Source organism: Schistocerca serialis, chromosome 8 (genome assembly GCF_023864345.2).
Source record: "Schistocerca serialis cubense isolate TAMUIC-IGC-003099 chromosome 8, iqSchSeri2.2, whole genome shotgun sequence".
NCBI classification, from domain to species: domain Eukaryota; kingdom Metazoa; phylum Arthropoda; class Insecta; order Orthoptera; family Acrididae; genus Schistocerca; species Schistocerca serialis.
Window position 1 is genome coordinate 388,516,362 of NC_064645.1, and position 19,109 is coordinate 388,535,470.

General features: G+C 37.1%; 1 protein-coding gene across 1 annotated transcript in view; it reads left to right on the plus strand.

Moving 5' to 3' along the window:
• Nucleotides 1-19,109, plus strand: part of LOC126417029 (dynein axonemal heavy chain 1-like) — a gene marked incomplete at its 3' end in the record, with an annotated part of 951,942 nt that overhangs the window by 482,284 nt on the left and 450,549 nt on the right. The window contains exon 34 of the mRNA XM_050084920.1: nucleotides 5,059-5,427. Within this exon, the coding sequence (XP_049940877.1) occupies nucleotides 5,059-5,427 (369 nt within the window). The remainder of the gene's footprint in view (nucleotides 1-5,058; nucleotides 5,428-19,109) is intronic.

A 19,109-nucleotide genomic window follows, 5' to 3' on the forward strand; every position in this document is an offset into this window, starting at 1 on the left:
GTGCCATGCAGATGCCCATAGTCATACGCCGGATTTGTTCATTGGTGATGCCTTCAAAGGGGAAGTAATTGTGGGCAAGAATATAGTTCGTCATGGGAACTAGGAAGGAGGTTGTAGGTTTGGAATTTGTCAGGCATTGGGAAAGGTAGTTTTCAATAGTGGCAAGGCCATGAGCATAAGGGATGTTAGTGTTAAAGAAGGTAGCATCAGTAGTGATGAGCAGGGCATCATGTGGTAAAGGTACAGTAACTGTGGAGAGTCGGTGGTGGAAATGGTTGGTATCTTTTATATACGAGGGTAGGTTGCGGTTAATAGGCTGAAGATATTGGTTTTCAAGAACAGAGATTCTCTCAGAGGGGCACAGTAACTAGCCACAATGGGGTGTCCTGGGTGGTTGGGTTTATGGACTTTAGGAAGCATGCAGAAGGTAGGACTGGAGATAGTTATAGGGGTGGGGAGATCGATGGATTCCACAGAGAAGTTCCTGAGATGGGCCTAAGGATTTGAGGAGAGTCTGGAGATCCTGCTGGATTTCTGGAATAGTATCACTGTGACATGGTTTGTAGGCGGAAGAATCTGACAGTTGGAAAAGTTCTTCTGCCAGGTACTCTTAGCAGTTCAAAACAATAGTAGTGGTGCCTTTGTCAGCAGATACGGTTGTAAGCTCGGGATCACTTTTTAGGTGGCAGGTTGCAGTTCTTTCTGCAGATCTAAGGTTAACTTACATGTTGAGGGATTTGGGGAATGATGGTGAGGCATGATTTGAGGTTAAAAATATTCTGGAAAGTTAAAGGGATGATTTCAGGGCAGTGGAGGTGTATCACAGTTGGATGGAGGAGTGAACTGAGTCAGGGTTCAACACTGATCTTTGGTTGAGTCTGATTGAGAGGGCTGGTGGCAAAAAAGTGTTTCCATTGTAGGGACCAGGAGAAAGAAAGAAGGTCTATGTGTCCTGCATAATTGAATTTGGGTGTGGGGATAAAGGTGAGGCCTTTGGAAAGGATTAATACTTTTGTGGTACTAAGGCTTCTGGAGGAGAGGTTCATGACTGTGTTTCGGGTCTGTATGGTGGTAGGAGGGAATTTTTCAGGAAGGCATAAATGTAGTAGGTATGTAGGGCAAGATTTGTCAGCTATGAGGGAATGTGGAGGAGGTTTGGGGGTTGTTGTAGAGGTGGTGGGTAGCAGTAGTCCAGGGTGGGAGTTGGAAGTGAATGGGATGGACAGTTTTTGGAGATGGCATTGTGCATGCTACTCTAATTCCTGAAGGTCAGAAGCTTCAGTGTGTGATATGGGGTCCTGGAGGTCAGGAGCTTAAATATGTGATACGGGATCCTGGAATTTGGGATTGGTCTGGCATTATCAGCCAGAGACTGTGGTCATTTGTATGTGAGTTGCATTTGCATGATTGCGTGTGTTATCTAATTCTCATGAAGCACTGTTTGGCTGAAAGTTTTGCTTGGCAGTCTTTGTGTTGTGTCTATCTGTGACAGCATCTCCGCCGTATGGTGAGTAGCAACTTTTAATTTCATCTGTATCTGACGAGTGTACATAATTATATTTATCGAGATTTCTTTTTAGCTCTGAATTTTAGTGTGTTATTATTTGTTTGTTATTGGCTACTTGAATTAAATATCATTATTTTTTGGACAAAAAAGACACGTATTTTAATAGAATTGTATAAGATAATGTACTGGAAGTAGATTCCATCAGGAGCTGTAAACTTTTCCCACCTTCGGGTAACAAATGGATTTCAAAATAAAAATGTTCAGGTTCTTTTAGATGATCTGCTAAGAGAGCCAGTTCTTGAGATGGTTAAAATATGAGAAAGGCCATGCTGCATGAACAAAAACAAATGGTAATCAGAAGGGGTAATGTCTTGTGAATAAGGCAGGTGAGGTAAGATATCCCATAAAGGTCCCTTCAGTATTTCTTTCACTCGGTTTGCAACATGTGGTTTGACATTGCCATGAAGCAGAATGACTTTGTCATGTCTCCGAGCATATTGCAGACGTTTTTGTTTAAGGTTGCAATTGACATTGAGTAATTGTGTCTCTTAGCCATCAATATTCACTGTCTGACCTAGTTGCAGCAGCTCATGGTACACCACACCAATAATGGTGCATTTTGTCACTTACCTCAAAATCATTGTCTTTGTAGCATCAAAATTCAATCTCTGGATAATGTTTCTGACAGATCGTGCTTTCCATATGATTCCTCTAGCAAACAGTGACTTTCTGCAGCAGATTGTTTTGAGATGAAAGTGGAAGAGTGACATTTCCTGCAGATCTGATTTGTAGGTACCTAACGTGACACATTCAGTACACTAGGTACCTATCCTGATGCATTCAGTACTCTAAATAGGTTTATTATTTTCACTCCACATGCTGATCTGGAACCCTAATGCTTCTGTTGTTAAATAGATCTCATGTCACTCTCTGCTATACTGCTCTAGTACAACTACTGCCCTCTCTTCATCCAAAGCAAGAATAAATTCAAGCTCCTAATAACAATGCCAGTGTAGCTATTAATGTGACACTGGCACATAGGTGATGGCAATGTTCATATTATATACTAAATTTTGAGGAGCTGTTTTGCTATCCCTTTCCCAGACATTTTTACCACCAGCTGTAATTTAAACATGATTGCCTTTCTTTCATTTAACCTGCTTCTGTGGTAATTTTTTCCACCGTTTACTGAACGTGGTACTAGATTCAACTTTCATGAACATCCTTTGTGTGCAAATTTTTGCAGATGGATGTAGAGGGGCCTTTTCCATGATGTCAGTATAATGTAGGAACATCTTTGCACCTCTTGGCATCAGAATGTTCTTATTTGGAGTTTTGTCAGAAGTTTTATCACCACATTTTGTTTTGTCTCTGTTGGTTGTTTATCACAATCATGCTCTAGTGCCAGAAATTTATTTTATGCCATTATCACTGCAGATATATGGGGGGGAGGGGGGTTGTAATTAAACTTTTGCTACTTGAGCCAGTGTAGACGGAAAACTATTTACCGTGTCGGTACCGAAGTTTATAGGACTGATGTTCAGACTGTGTGCTGCAGGATTTCATTTTTAGTAGTGTTAGTGTCATGACTGATCATTAGGTACTGGTACAGTGATGTAGAATTGTAACATTTGCATTAGTGTGCATTACAGTTGCAAACTGTAAATGTAGGTCTGTATAAGTTGAACAAGGCTTTACTCGTAAAACTGTTTTATCAAAACAACAGCAATAGTGCTGCTGCTATTCACAAGTATCAACGCGTTAGAGGAATGTGGAGAGGTCCTCTTTCTGTAGCATGGTTGAAGAACATTATTCAGAATCTTGAATTAACTGGCAACTTTAGAATTGCTGCTAATAGAAGCCAGCTGTTGATTGCACCACAAATTGTCAAGGAAATTACTGTTGCCATGCCTCAGAATGCTGTATGCAATGTGCGATCTTTAAGCAGTACACAAGCTGTGTCTTGACAGCTGAACATTCCATGGTACATCATTTGAAAACTGCTGTGAACGGCTGTGAAATGGATCTCTAATAGTGTTTGTGGCTGTCTTTGATGCAGGTGGTCATCACATTGAGCAATATTTGTAACCTAGCACATGAATTTGGTATGCAATTAAAAAATGTTACCCTTTTGTGCAGAGATTGAAAGTGTTTCTTTCAGTGGTTTATTTGTTATTTCTATTTTGCCTATCCTTACAGATGTTTCCACAAAATTTCATTGTCCTATAGTCACTTGTTTTTCATGGAGGCCCTCTCAGATAGCGGAAGTTTAATAATAACCAGCCCGTGCTTACTCTTCTTGCTTCCTTTCATGGTTTGTTTGGTACATGCTGTATTTTCTGTAAAGAATGACCATTATCAGCTATACTGTCATGGGTTAGGTGACATGACCAAGCTATAAGTATTTCTTTTCCAGCTCTTGACATTTTGTCACTGCTTTTGCATATTTGGAGTTCTCAGTATAATATTAGTTAAGACAATATTTATATGCTGTTTTGACTGTAACATATTTTTCAAGGCATTACCATCACATTATGTAATGTCCCCAAAACTTTCTTGTGTCTCCAGATCTCTTCCATGTCTACAACTGTCTTTCATGACATAAATGGGTAGTAATGATTTGTGCAAAAGTCTACCTGGCAGTTTTCACTTTCATCTGTTTCCTCAGCCCACGTTCGCCTACTATTTACACTCTCTTTTTTTTCCTGCCGTCGGATTCCAGTCCTCTCTCACAATTAAATTTTGATTTCCCTGAATGTTGTGAGTAATTTATTTTATCCCATCATACCTCTCATCATCATCATCTGTGAAGATAGTAAACATATAGACTTTTACTATTATGGCAGGTGCTGGCTCTGTGTCTGTCTTGGCTATGATAACACATTAACTATTTTTGTTTATAGCAGTTGACTCACAATAGGATTTTTTTATTAGTTACTAGACCTACTCCTGCTTTAACCCCACATGATTTGCGTGGATTACCCTTTTCTCCAGGGTTAGAAGTAATTTAATTGCTGCCGCCATATTTCACTAACTCCAATTATATCGTATAACACCAACCTATCCATTTCTCTCTTTAAATGAAGGTGTCTGACATTCCGCGCTCATGGTATTACACTCCTAAGAAGTCTGTATCAATTCAAAAGGTGGGCTGATTTTACCTCTGAAATATTTTACCCAGTAGTATGTCACCCTCATTAATCCATGCATCAGAGCTACATGTCCTTAGAAATTATAATTACTGTAGTTTCCTCTTGCTTTCAAATATTTGCAGTACCAGCTTGCATCTGCATTAACTATTAATATATTTTTTTAAATTCTTTACTGCATTAGCTAGCTCTCTTTTGTGTACCTCCTCCTGCCCATCACACGTTTTCTTATTGGCTTCTTAGTAACCAGGCCTCCAGAATTGCAGTATTCAATTATTTTATCTTGCTTGTGCAATTACCAACAGAGTTACGAAGCATCAATGTCTTTTCCAGGTTTTAGTAAATTAAATTAACTTTATAATATTTTACCTTTTAATTTTGACATTGGATATTTATTTTCAGACATTGAAGTACCTACAATCGACAACGTTCGATCAAGTGCATTATTAGCCATACTGGTAACATGTGAACACCAGGTTCTATGTGTGGGGCCTACAGGAACAGGAAAGTCAGTGACAGTAGCATCAACACTTTCAAGAGGCTTGCATCGTCGATTTCTTTGTGAATTCTTGGCCTTCTCAGCACGGACATCAGCCAATCAGACACAAGATCTGATAGACTCAAAATTGGACAGGAGGCGAAAAGGTGTTTTTGGGCCACCACTATTGAAGCGACTTGTTTTCTTTATCGATGACCTTAATATGCCAGCCCTGGAAACATTTGGGGCACAACCACCTATTGAACTATTGCGACAGTGGATGGATTTTGGAGGTAGGTCTTGAAATTATGGTGGTAGTAATTGCTTCAGAAATACATGAAAATATTTTGTAGTAAATCTGTGTGTGTGTGTGTGTTTTACTTATTTTGTTAGTTAGTCGGTTGGGTGATTGATTTGGGTGAAGGGGACCAAATAGCGAGATCATCAGTCCCATCAGATAGGGAAGGATGGGGAAGGAAGTCAGCCGTACCCTTTCTAAGGAACCTCCCGTTATTTACCTGAAAGGATTTAGGGAAATCACAGAAAACCTAAATCCGGATGGCTGGACTCAGGTCTGAACCAACATCCTACCGAATGTAATCTGGTGCGCTAACCACTGCACCATCTTGCTCTGTAGTTAATTTGTACGCCACTATGTAGAAACATGTAAATTTTATGTCACAAGGCCCAAAATTTGAGCTCCACACGAAATTATCCAGGAGCTAATCATACAACAATGCTGTACAGTGCTGCCTGTAAAAGTAGAGAATACTTGAAATTTTGTGTGTGACTGGAACAGTTATACCTCCTTCACTTGCTAACATAAAGATTCCCTTTGTAGACTCTCACAAGAAATCAGAACAATGTAATTCCTAGTTTGTTAATATATACCTTGATCCATTCCACATCCAAAAAAGTACTCCTTCGTGATGGAATCTGTGGGACATGATGAATGAATGAATGAATCAGTGAAAGTTCTCATTAATATTTCACCTTGCTCTGAAATGAATAGAGAACATGAATTCTTCACCAATTAATATTCCATCAAAAGATCTAAAACTTAAGTGACTGTCTGTATTCTATAAGTAAGTATACTTAATTTCTAACCATATATTTTTAATGGAACTAAAGCACAGGATGGGAAAAGTCCATTTGGGTTATTGTGTTCTGGAAACCATCCAGGTACATTGTTGGCATATCCACTGGGGACCAGCATGCAAAATTCCTGAGGGGATTGGGGGGGGGGGGGGGGGGGGTGTTAATTATAGTGAGATAAACAGCAACACTTACACCACCGAAATAGTTCCATTTCAAGAATAATTTTTCATTAGATTACTAATAATAATGCATTGTACTTCATGAAGAACAGTTAAATTTTTAATATCAGAAACAATTGATTGGAAATATTGAATTCGCTGTGGTGGTTTTGTATAGAGTGGCAGTTTTGATTATGTGCTTGACAACTCCATAGTGGGCAGTGACAGAAATTGTAAATGGTTGTTGTCAGTCTATCTATTGAAAACAGTGGAGATAATACTGAAAACAGACACGAAGTGGATTGATTATCCAATTCTTGAAATGTGATAATTTTAATGCTAATATACCATCATTAGATATGGTGGTATCACAAGATTTGCTGAGTGAAAATGTGTGGGAAAATATAATTAAAATACATAGAAGTGATGAAGCAGTCTCAGAGGTGGAGTATTTGTATTTTAATTAGATAAAGTTATAAGCAACAACAAAGATAAACCTACATCATTAAAGAGTGACAGTGCAGTAGGAAATAAGTTTTCAACATCCTTGATGAAAAATCAACCATGTTTAATGTTTACTACTATTAATGAAGAAGACGTATTAGTGATGTTTTGCTGTGCTTGTGTTAAACATGCTCAGCAAGTGTGTAAAACAAATAGAACTTCATCTGGTCAAAAGATGGTATAGCAAGGAAGAATACGGAAAAGAACCTTAATGCCATATATAAACATGAAAAAAGTGTTATTTGGATTGTATACAGCAGGAAAAAATATGCAGAAAGCAAATACATGTTTCTACATGCACAGTAAATGCTTGTGAGCTATTTTAACAAACAGGAAGGAATAGTAAGATGCAACTGTCACAGTGTTATAATCAGTTTGTGGCCACAAAAAGAGAGTGTAGTTTTCATGACTATCAAGATCTTATACAGCTACCAATTACAAAATCATGTGATTTTTTTGAAACTGGCTGACCTTTTTCCCATTTTCATGGATGTGTCAGCTGATAATTTTTCTGAAAAACACTTGAGTTTACATACACAAATAAAAAAATACCACATTCTGCTGTTTTTGTGAAACAGTATCAATGGAAAATGCTGACACAGAATCCCTTGAAGAAAAATTTATCCAAGCTTTCTGAGAAGATGGCATAGGCATGGAAATGTTTAAGGAAATACCTATAGAATTTCGTTCAGATGGAGCTGTAAGTTTGCCAGTAAAAAAGAAAGTGCTGCAGCTAGAATTTTGAGAAACGTATACCCACACCTGATTAGTGTACACTGTAGGATGGATCCTGTTTATGAACAAGTTTTCAGTGTTATAAATTCTGTTCATAGCTCTCAATGCTTCTTAGATGAACTTAATAAAATTTTCAGTGAACCACATACAGCTGAAAAACCTAAAAACATCGTGGCATCCTTACGCATCACAGCTTACCTGAAAGTTGAAAAGCTGTCATATATGTTGGATTTCTAGTGAGAAGGATGATTAATTGGCAGCATTCAAAGTTTTTAGTTGTATCATGCACTTCTTAAATGTAGAATCTGAAGTGCATGAATTATGAAGTAGAGGTCGAAAATTGGCAAGTCTTTATAATAAGCTTTCCTGAGAACAAATTTTCTACTGATGGATTTCTTATCAGATAAATCATGTGATCTGTCTCCAATTACTATAGCAATGCAAAAAGAATGTGTTTCCAACTGTGAAACAGCAAATAAAATTAATTCCACAACACAAACTCTTAAATATATGCTTGTTAAGGATGACCTTTAGTTGAGTTAATGCAAATAAAATTATTTAGTGTACCATAACCTTTAACCCAAAGAGGAAGCTGAAAACAGAGAGTTTGACAGAATAAGAGAACAAATAATCCAAGGTTTAATAAATGAATTTAGAAGGTATCCTTCACATGAAGTGATACTGTGTTTCTCAGTTTAATGGTAAAAGTGGATTGTACAGTAACTCTGATGTATATAAAGCAGCTGAGTTGCTTGGTTTGGATGGTGACACTGCAGTGGAAGGAGTATAAGTCAGGTTGTCTAACCATATTTGTTTTGCCTGTTTTTGAACAATTAATATGGAAATTCAATTCTGTGCATCTCTCAACTGCCACATGTGAATGAGGTGTCAGCATTGTTCATAGTGTCAAACCTGCCAAAAAAATTGTTTGTTGGTGAAACCTTTACAGTCTCTAATGACAGTTAAACCTAATAGGTCACCACTGAATTTGTGAGATGTCTTTACATCTCAGATGTGCCACCTCCAGGTGTCCTTCAGGAGGTAAGTCTTACTTGCTAAAGGAAAGGACAGAGCAGGAGCTTATGACTACAAAACTTTTCTTTAAGTTAAGCGTAATTTTGTTTGACATATTTTAATATCTGCATGTCTTTTAAAGTGACAAAATTATTCATGCATGCATTTATATATACTTGTTACTTTCCAAACCATCATTTTTTTGCTCAGTCAAATTTTACCAATACCACACAGTGCTGGAGGTTTTCTGCTACTGGAAGTAAGTTACTCCTTCAGGTTATAGTTGTTGCACTGGTGGGATTATGACAGGACTAATAATTATATGGTGAGCAACATTAATCCATCCATTAATCTATAAGATATTCAAAGTCCACAGCAAGAGGTCCAGCACCAAGCTGTGACAGACACTTGGCCACTTTGAGATGTCTCAGAGATGTATTTGGGGCTTTGGTCCATAGACTTGTATTAGACCGTCATATACTGGAAAAAATACCAGTTTGATCAAAAAGTTGTTTCAGTTTCTGAAAATATAACATGTGACTGTAATGCACAGGCAGGGGTGGCTTAGAGACTCACATGCACTGAATGTGTGCATTATGGTTGCCTGGAGTGTAGTCTACACCACCTGCACCTGCCCGCCAATGAGCAGACGGGTGCCCTGGAGTGCCTGTGTCCTAAGCGGCAACAATGGAACATATTGATCTAGACACTTAATCATCTGCGGTATGAAGTACAGGATCACTGAAATTCATTCCTTTTATGACATTAGTGTAATGCCAATAATATCTTCTTTTTTGTACCAAATGCATCAAAATGCAATTTTTTGTCCAGGATCATAAGTTACCTTCAGTTACTTGAATTGTGATAATACTAATTTTATATCCATATATGGGGGATGAGTGATTATAAGATATAGGTGCCTGAAGTCCTACTGGGTAATAGATAAAGGAATCTCACTGAAATCATATATCGATTATGACCCATCTGGATAGCCGTGCACATTAACACGCCACTTCAGGATTGAGACAGGCTGACTCTGGATCAAATTTAGAAAATTTAGGAAACGTTCACACACTTTCATGCAGGAAACACTAGGTGCAGACATTTGGAGTATTGTCATATACGATACTTTCACAACACTGTGCCTGGCATCGACAGAATACATTTCACCAATTGTAGCAACTTAGAGCGAAATCTGAGGAAATCCTACTATTTTTCAACAAATGACACAGAAAAAAGACATCATTTCATGTTGGAAAGATGTAATTTGGATACTGCTGAGTTGAACTTTCTCATTAATTATTATATTATTGCAATGGTTGGCTGTCTCTGGAAGACCTTGTAGTGACTGCTATCTCATCTGCAGTACCAACTTCAAACAGGATCTTAATCACTTCCAGTGTGGCTTCAGGAGATACCATTCCATTACTGATAACCAAACTCAGTTGAAAGCGGCTGCATAAGAAACATTTTTATGCAAGCAATAATTAATACCTTTTTGATTTTAAATGCTTTGGAGATCTACATTATTATTACCTAGATAGATAATATCCTTGGACAGCTCCAGCAATAAGGCTTCTGTGGATATCCTCACATTATTATGCAGTCCTCATAGAAACAGTGTTTTTTCATGTAAGAAATAAGTGAATTTCTGACAGACTGATTCGAACAGGAGAATGTTGGCACTCAAGGTAGCATCTTAGATGTTAAGGACTTAGATTTTGTGACTTGATAATTGATTACAGCTTGACATGACTACCACATTGTAGGAATATTTATACTGGATCTCTTAAGGTATTTGTTATGTGAAAGTTCTTTAGTTATAGGTCGTAGAGAACAGACAAAATAATTCTGCTCAAATTCTGTCAGAATCTGCAACACTTCCATTGAGGAACATAGTTATCAAATGTCAGTATTTACCGAGAATTAATACTAACTGGCACCTTTGATGCTGAACAATGCACCATCTATTGAAGTGCAGAAGAAACTACACTCTAGAAATTAGTTGATGTCTTTATTTTTATTGTCTATCTGTCAGGTTCTGTGGGACTATTCAAGACAGGTGCTTGACCATGGAATGAGTTAGTACATAGTTTATGGAATGCCTATAAGAATTTTTGTAATTGAAATAGTTTTAAAAAAGTTGTGAGAGAGTATATGAATAAACAACACATTAAAAAGTCTTCAGCTGCTGGAAGGAACTCTTGTGCTAAATAGGAGTAGTGTGCCACAAGGAACATTTCAACTTGGATTTGAATACTTAGGGTTTATTACTCAATTTTTTCAGTACTGCTGGAAACTTAACTGATGAAACCTAATGAATAGAGCACACTTTCCATACAGTGCTTAAGAAAGTGTTATCCAAGTGCATATTGTTTTTCCATACAGCTTTGACTGAATGAATGTTGCAGTTTCTTCTGAATGAGTCAGTATTGTCAACAAAAAATCTTGTGAGGGAATATATGTACAAGTGTGGCACATGTGGAATTCCAAGACACTAGAACAACAGCATGCATGTCTTCCATGGCCTGGCACCACAGATGTCTCTATTTTTTTTTTTATTTATTTATTTATTTATTGTTCCGTGGTACCAAATTAAGGAGAAGTCTCCATGGTCATGGAACGAGTCAATACATGAAATTATAACACAATATTAGAAACAGATAAAATGAAATATAAAAAAACATATTCAGGTGACAAGTTGTAAGTTTAAATGAAGAAAATCAACAATGTAACATTGGAATTTGCTTAATTTTTTAACTCTTCCAGGAGCTCCTCGACAGAATAGAAGGAGTGAGCCATGAGGAAACTCTTCTGTTTAGACTTAAGAGTTTGGGCTATTGCTAAGATTTTTGAGTTCTTGTGGTAGCTTATTGAAAATGGATGCAGCAGAATACTGCACTCCTTTCTGCACAAGAGTCAAGGAAGTGCATTCTACATGCAGGTTTGATTTCTGCCTAGTATTAACTGAGTGAAAGCTGCTAACTCTTGGGAATAGGCTAATATTGCTAACAACAAACGACATTAAAGAAAATATATACTGCGAGGGCAATGTCGGAATTCCCAGACTATTGAATAGGGGTCGACAAGAGGTTCTCGAACTTACACCACATATGGCTCGAACAGCCCGTTTTTGAGCCAAAAATACCCTTTTTGAATCAGAAGAATTACCCCAAAAAATAATACCATACGACATAAGCGTATGAAAATATGTGAAGTAGACTACTTTTCGTGTTGAAGTGTCACTTATTTCAGATACTGTTCTAATGGTAAATAAAGCAGCATTTAGCTTCTGAACAAGATCCTGGACATGGGTTTTCCGCAACAGCTTACTATCTATCCGAACGCCTAGGAACTTGAACTGTTCCGTCTCACTTATAATATGCCTATTCTGTCTGATCAAAATATCGGTTCTTGTTGAATTGTGAGTTAGAAACTGTAAAAACTGAGTCTTACTGTGATTTAGCATCAAATTATTTCCCACAAGCCACGAACTTATTTCATGAACTACATTATTTGTTACTGTTTCAATATTACGCACAAGATCCTTCACTATCAAGCTGGTGTCATCAGCAAACAGAAATATTTTTGAATCACCTGTAATACTAGAGGGCATATCATTTATATAAATAAGAAACAGCAGTGGCCCCAGCACCGACCCTTGGGGAACGCCCCACTTCACAGTGCCCCATTGGGACTGAACATCACTACCACTCTCAATATTGCGGAGAATTACCCTCTGCTTTCTGTTCCTAAAGTAAGAGGCGAACCCATTGTAAGCTACTCCCCTCACTCCATAATGGTCCAACTTCTGCAGTAATATTTTGTGGTCAATACAGTCAAAAGCCTTCGTTAAATCAAAGAGAACACCTAGCGTTTGCAACCTTTTATTTAATCCGTCCAAAACCTCACAGAGAAAAGAGAATATAGCAATTTCAGTTGTTAAACCATTTCTAAAACCAAACTGAACATTTTACAGCAAATTATGTGAATTTAAATGCTCCAGTAACCTTGTATATACAACCTTCTCGATAACTTTAGCAAACACCGATGGCATAGAAATAGGTCTAAAATTGTCAACATTATCAATGTCTCCCTTTTTATAAAGTGGCTTCACTACCGAGTACTTTAAACGGTCAGGAAACCGACCACTCCTGAAGGAAAAGTTACAGATATGGCTGAGAACTGGGCTAACATACATAGAACAATACTTCAGTATTCTGCCAGATACTCCATCATATCCATGAGAGTTCTTGGTCTTTAGTGATTTAATTATTAACTCAATCTCCTTCTTGTCAGTATCATGGAGGAGCATTTCAGGTAACAGTCTCGGAACACTTTTTTCTAAGAGCACTATATGATTCCCTGTTGGGCTAGGTTTCTATTTAGTTCACCTGCTATATTCAGAAAGTGATTATTAAATACCATACATATATGCGACTTATCAGTAACACGGACATTCCCACTACGCACTGATTCTATATCCTCGACCTGTCTCTGCAGACCAGCAACTTCCTTTACGATTGACCATATGGTTTTAATTTTATCCTGAGACTTAGCTATTCTATCTGCATACCACATACTTTTTGCCTTCCTAATAACATTTTTAAGCACCTTAAAATACTGTTTGTAATTGGCTGCTGCATTTAGATTCTGACTGTTTCTAACGTTTTGATATAATTGCCACTTTGTTCTACAAGATATTCTTATCCCTCTAGTCAGCCACCCAGGCTGCCTGTTTGTGCTAGTACCCTGTTTTAAACGTTCTAACGGAAAGCAACTTTCAAAGAGCATGAGAAAAGTCTTGAGAAAAGCATTATATTTATCGTCTACTGTATCAGCGCTATAAATATCTTGCCACTCTTGTTCCTTTATAAGGTCACCCTAATCTAAGTTAAGAATATACTTGGTGAGTGCACAGCATTTCCCCTAACCATAACACCATACAAGATAATAGAGTGAAAGTAAGCTAAATAAATAAGACTTGCATTTCAGGGACAGTGAAGATCATTCTTACAGTTAAGACAGAAGAATTCAGCTCCAACAGAAAATGTTAAATGTGATACTTCTCCCCTCATTCCTAAGAATTTAAAATGATTGACTTGACTTTCACTTTTACAAGAGTTCCATGTTACAAACAGTATGCTTTGTGTTTTGTTGCAGTTAACAACCTGTTGCAGAAGTATTGCTTGGTCCACAGAGTCAAAAGGTTTATCAAATAAAAGAAAATAGCTACTGTCCCCAACATGTCATTTAGCCCTGTAGTGCCTTACACACAAAAGAATACATTGCATTTTCTGTGGATACCAGTTACCTGAAACCAAATTGTGAGTCTTGCAGGAAATTGTGTACTGATATGTGCCCCGATCCTCTTGAGCATTCCTTTCTCAAAAACTTTTGGAAACAGTAGTAGCAACAAAACTTGGTAATGTGTCTACATTACATCTTTCACCCTCTTTATGAAGTGCTTTGACTTGTATTTCAGGTTGTTAGGAAAGTGATCACATCTAAAAGACATAGTACACAGTTGATAGATTACAGAACTAAGCTTCTCGTCTGCACACTCTCTCTTAGTGCTCTACAGGCTATTCATCAAATCAGATTGGGTAGTTCAGATGGTTCAGGGCACTATACTTATTCTGCAAACGCAGAAGAAACAAGTGGTCTTCTGCTGGTACTTGGGAATCGAGGGAATGAGGAAGCTGACAGAGCAGTGAAAGCAGTGTGAGGAAAACACTGCAGTTCACCACAGCATCCTCCCCAGGCTATCACGTTATGGGTAACAAAGAGAGAGATGGCTGAGTGGGAAAGTTGTGGTTGGTCAAACTAGTTATTCAACCATGTTGCACTTCCTTTCACACTCAAAGGACAGACGATGTTGTCTTCACTTGCCTCCAAATCGGACACAACCCAGTGACACATGCTTATCCCTTGCAGCACAGTGATCACCAGAATACGGTGCTTGTGGTCTGGCTCTCACAGTAGTAGAAGAAGTAGATGTTTATTGTCTCATAACATACAATTTCAAGCCATTGACTTAAAAGTACAGGAGACTCATTAAAACACAAAAACTGGTTTACAATTTTTCTTATAATACCAGTAATATAAAGTACAGTACTGAATAATTACTTAATTAAGCAGTCAATAATTTTTCTTCAAAAGTAACAAACTTTTAAGATCAACAGTCCTAAGTACTTGCTCTCTCCTGCTCAAATTTTCATGTTGTCATTTATGAATTCTTCTGCTGAATAGTAACATTTCTACACTAGTTGCTCATATAAGGATTTTTTCAGTGTTTCTAAATTCATGCTGAGCATTTATCTTCCTTTCATTTTGTTGTAAATTTTCATACCCACATAATGTGGAGTTTGAGCATAAAGTTTTAAATGGTGGATGGGCAGCATGAAATTATTTTGATATCTGGTGTTGTAGTCATGTTGAAAATGATTTGTTACAAATAAATCAGGGTTACTGTGTACAAAGATAATCAGCTCATATATGTATAGTGAGGGAACATTTAGTATACTCAGATTTTTAAGGAGTGGGCGACATGATTTTCTTCAGCATACATTGTGCATATTTCTAATGATGGTTTTCTGAAGTTTTAGTATTTGACATATGGTTTGAGTTACCCAAAAATACAATACCGTACCTTATTACTAACTCAAGTAGCTGTGATATACTACTTTTCTTATGCCCATACTGGTAGCATTGTACAATATTCTCATTGCATATGCTAGGCTATTTAATTTGTTTGCAAGGTACTGTATGTGTGATCCCCATGATAGATTTTTATCTAGTTGCATTCCTAGGAATTTCACACAGCTAGCTTCCTGCAAATCCTGGTTTCTGTGACTGACCTGAATATCATTTAATTTTGTTTGCTTTGTTTTAAATTGCATTAACTGAGTCTTTTCCATGTTTAATTTTAACCCATTTAATCAACCAGTTATCTAAGCTTTCTAAAGTATTTAATACAGTTTGTGGAATTTGATCTGTAACGTTACTTTCAATGATTAAAGATGTGTCATCTGCAAATAAAACTGAGTGACACTCAATATTAAGTGGCAGATCATTTATGTAAAACAAAAACAGAATGGGACCTAAGACAGAACCTTGGGGTAGTCTATGTGAAATGGTTTTCCATTTTGAAGCATAAGTTCCTCTCTCTGATGTTATAACCACTCTTTGTCTTCGGTTGGTTAGATGGGACTTAAACCATTCTAATACTGTGCCCCTAATTCCATACTTTTCCAGTTTACAGAGTAGCAAGGAGTGATTCACACTATCAAAGGCCTTTTATAGGTCACAGAAGATTCCTGTGGCTTGCAGTGAGTTGTCTAGAGACGAGATAATTTTATCAACAAATTTATTTATAGCAGATATTGTGGTTTTGCCTTTTTGAAATCCATACTGATTTTTTGAGATTATTTTAAATTTTTCTATGAAATTTTGAATTTGTGCGGTGACTACCTTCTCAAATATTTTTGACAGTGACTGAAGAAGAGAGACTATATGATACTTTCCCATGTGTTCTTTTGTGCCTTTTTTGAATAGTGGCTGAACTACTGCGTACTTCATTGTGCCTGAAAAATAACCTTCTTGAAGGGCTGGTTAACTAGTTAACTATTGTAGTTAGTGGTTGTGCAATTATTTTAGAGACTGCTTTTAACTCTTCTGTTGGTATCCCATCCCATCCTGCTGATGTTTTACTTTTTATTGACAGTATCACATTTTCTATATCTTTTACAGTAGTTTTTGTAATGTACTGAAAAATTCACTGTCAAGTTGCTCAGTGATGAAGAAATTTACCGTGTCTGGATACTCTGCTACGTTGACATTAGATTTGTTTACATTTATAAAGAATTCATTAAGCAATTCAGAAATTTGAGCAGGATTTACAATAGTTTTATCCTCTATCTTGATTTCAGAAAGATCGTGGCCTTTACCTGTGGCACCTGTTTCAGCTTTGATCACTGATCATAATGCCTTTGATTTGTTTTCACTATCCAATATAAGTCTATTATTTGCCAGTTCTTTGGCTGCCTTTTCAACTTTTTTAAAAATATGTTTGTAATCTTTTGCATCATGCGTCATGTTCTAACTTCATGTGTGTTTTATGCTGCTAGGAGGGAGGTCTTTGGTCTACTAAGGCCCTTAAATATCAGTTCTAGACAATGACTAGACAATATCAAGAAAATTGTTGACATTTTGTGTGTCATCAGGACTCTTGCTCAGTTCATTTGGTCAGAGATTTTATTGTGTTTTTGGGTGGCTGGTTTATTTTGGCAGTCAACCAGCCAGTTTATGCCATAAGCTGTTTTATTTTTTACTAGTAATGTATGACAATGACCCGAATAGATATACTGGAGTATGTAAACCCTCTGATGATGTAGTAATTGATTGATAATTGCCTGTTTCCTGAAGCTGAATGTAATGTAGTTGTCTTGGAACAACATCTTTCAAGAGTTATATATATTTACCTGGGCTTATAAAACTGGTTTAACTTTCCAACTATTGACAAGAAGTGATTATTAAATATTTTACTCATCTCTGATGATCACTAACAGTTTTAGTCTCACACAAAAGAGGTATAATATGTTGAGCCACCCACATTCTGCCCTGATACTTCTTTCACAATTGACCGTATAGTTTTAATTTTATTCTGAGAGCTTTCTATTCTCTTAGTGTAAAATATTGTTTTAGCGTGTGTGATGATATTCCTCAGCACTTTGCAGTATTGTCTATAGTGAAATTCTGTTACTTGGCTCTGACTGTCCTTCACATTTTGATACAATTCCATCTTCTCCTGTATAATATTCTAGTTCCATTAGTTATCCACATCATTATCTTATTAGTACTGCCATTTTGTGATGGATGGATAAGAGCTACTAATTAACTGATGAAGGTATGATGAAATTTATATGTGTCATTCAAGTTATCAGTATTGTAGACTTCTTGCCAAGTTAGCCCTTTGAGATTGGATTTATATGTCTGCATTGTAAGTGGACTCACTCTAAATATTTTGTTTACTACTTTAGGATATGACACTGTTTTGATTCCTTGTAGTATTACTGTCTTTGCATTATTGTCTGACAGATCTTTACTAATTATTCTCACGTTGTGACCTTCAACTAGACAACAATCTGTGAGGATATTGTCTGCTGCCATGGCACTGTTTCCCTTAATTCTAGCTGGAAAAGTACACTGTTTGTACCAGGTTGTAAGATTCAAGTAAATACACAAACACTCTTTTCTCTGCGGAATCAGTCAGAAAGAATATATTGAAATCACTATGAAACATCAACTATATGCCTTTATTAATAACTGAGTGTAGTGCAGCATCAAGTCTGAATAGGAAAACCTGTAGTCTCCCCCCCCCCCCCCCCCCCCCCCCATACTCCCCTCCACCAACCCCAAAATTCCGAACTCTCCCACACAACCTTCAAATATCTGTTCTTTACAATGTTTTGATTTGTAAACTCTTTTGAATGAAACATTATACTTGGCATAAATGGCCACTCTTGTCTTTCGCAATGAACTCCTTGCTTAGAAATCAGATAAGATATACCCCTCCAGAGGAAGGCTTAGTATTTCTTCACTATGTAAATCATGCTCTACAGGGCTGTATTTAGGCAGGTGCAACTTATGCAGCTGCTCAGGGTGGCAAAGTTTTGAGGGCAGCAAAATATTGTCATTGAAAAATTTTTTATGTATAATTTTAGTGTTGATTGCATCAGTATTCAGGCATTCGGTAATTTATTGGGAAAATGTTGACAAATGTTTGGGTCTGTCATTAAACTCACATTTTACTACTAGTCTACCTGTATAATGCCTTCCATGTATGAACACATTAAGGCACTGTCAAACAGGGATTGTGTAGCCTGCGCAGTCTCTGTGCTGTATGCATTTTTTGATGAAACGGGGCTTGTACCCATGCTAGACTGCCCTTGCTTGTAGCTGGCAGGTTGTGATTTTCTACAGAATCCATAGTGAGCATGTATGCACAATATGGCAGCAGGAACAGAAAGACTGATTGAGTTGGTGCATGAAATGTATTTTTGCATGATGTACAACACTGTGATTATAAAAATGAGATGAGAAAGGCAGCAGCAAGGAAGAAAATTGACATAAGTGCATATCAAGTGTGTGTTTTCTTTGTTTATGAGTAAATGCCCAGTTGCATGATGTAGTACCAGTACTATAATGTTCAGTTGAAATAATAATGTCCTTGCACAATCTAATGGTGCCATTATAGAACAATTTAAGCTATAAATGTGCCGCTTTGACAACAAATTCTGCAGTATCATTTGTAAGCCTATAACCCTTAAAAAGACTCATCACTCTTGAGTGAGTATACTGAAGGCATTTTCCACTATACAACGGCCCCTGCATATTTGTTTATTGAAAATTGCTTTTGAAGGACCTTTCAAGGCTGTCGATTTGCTTTGACAACAGATTCTGCA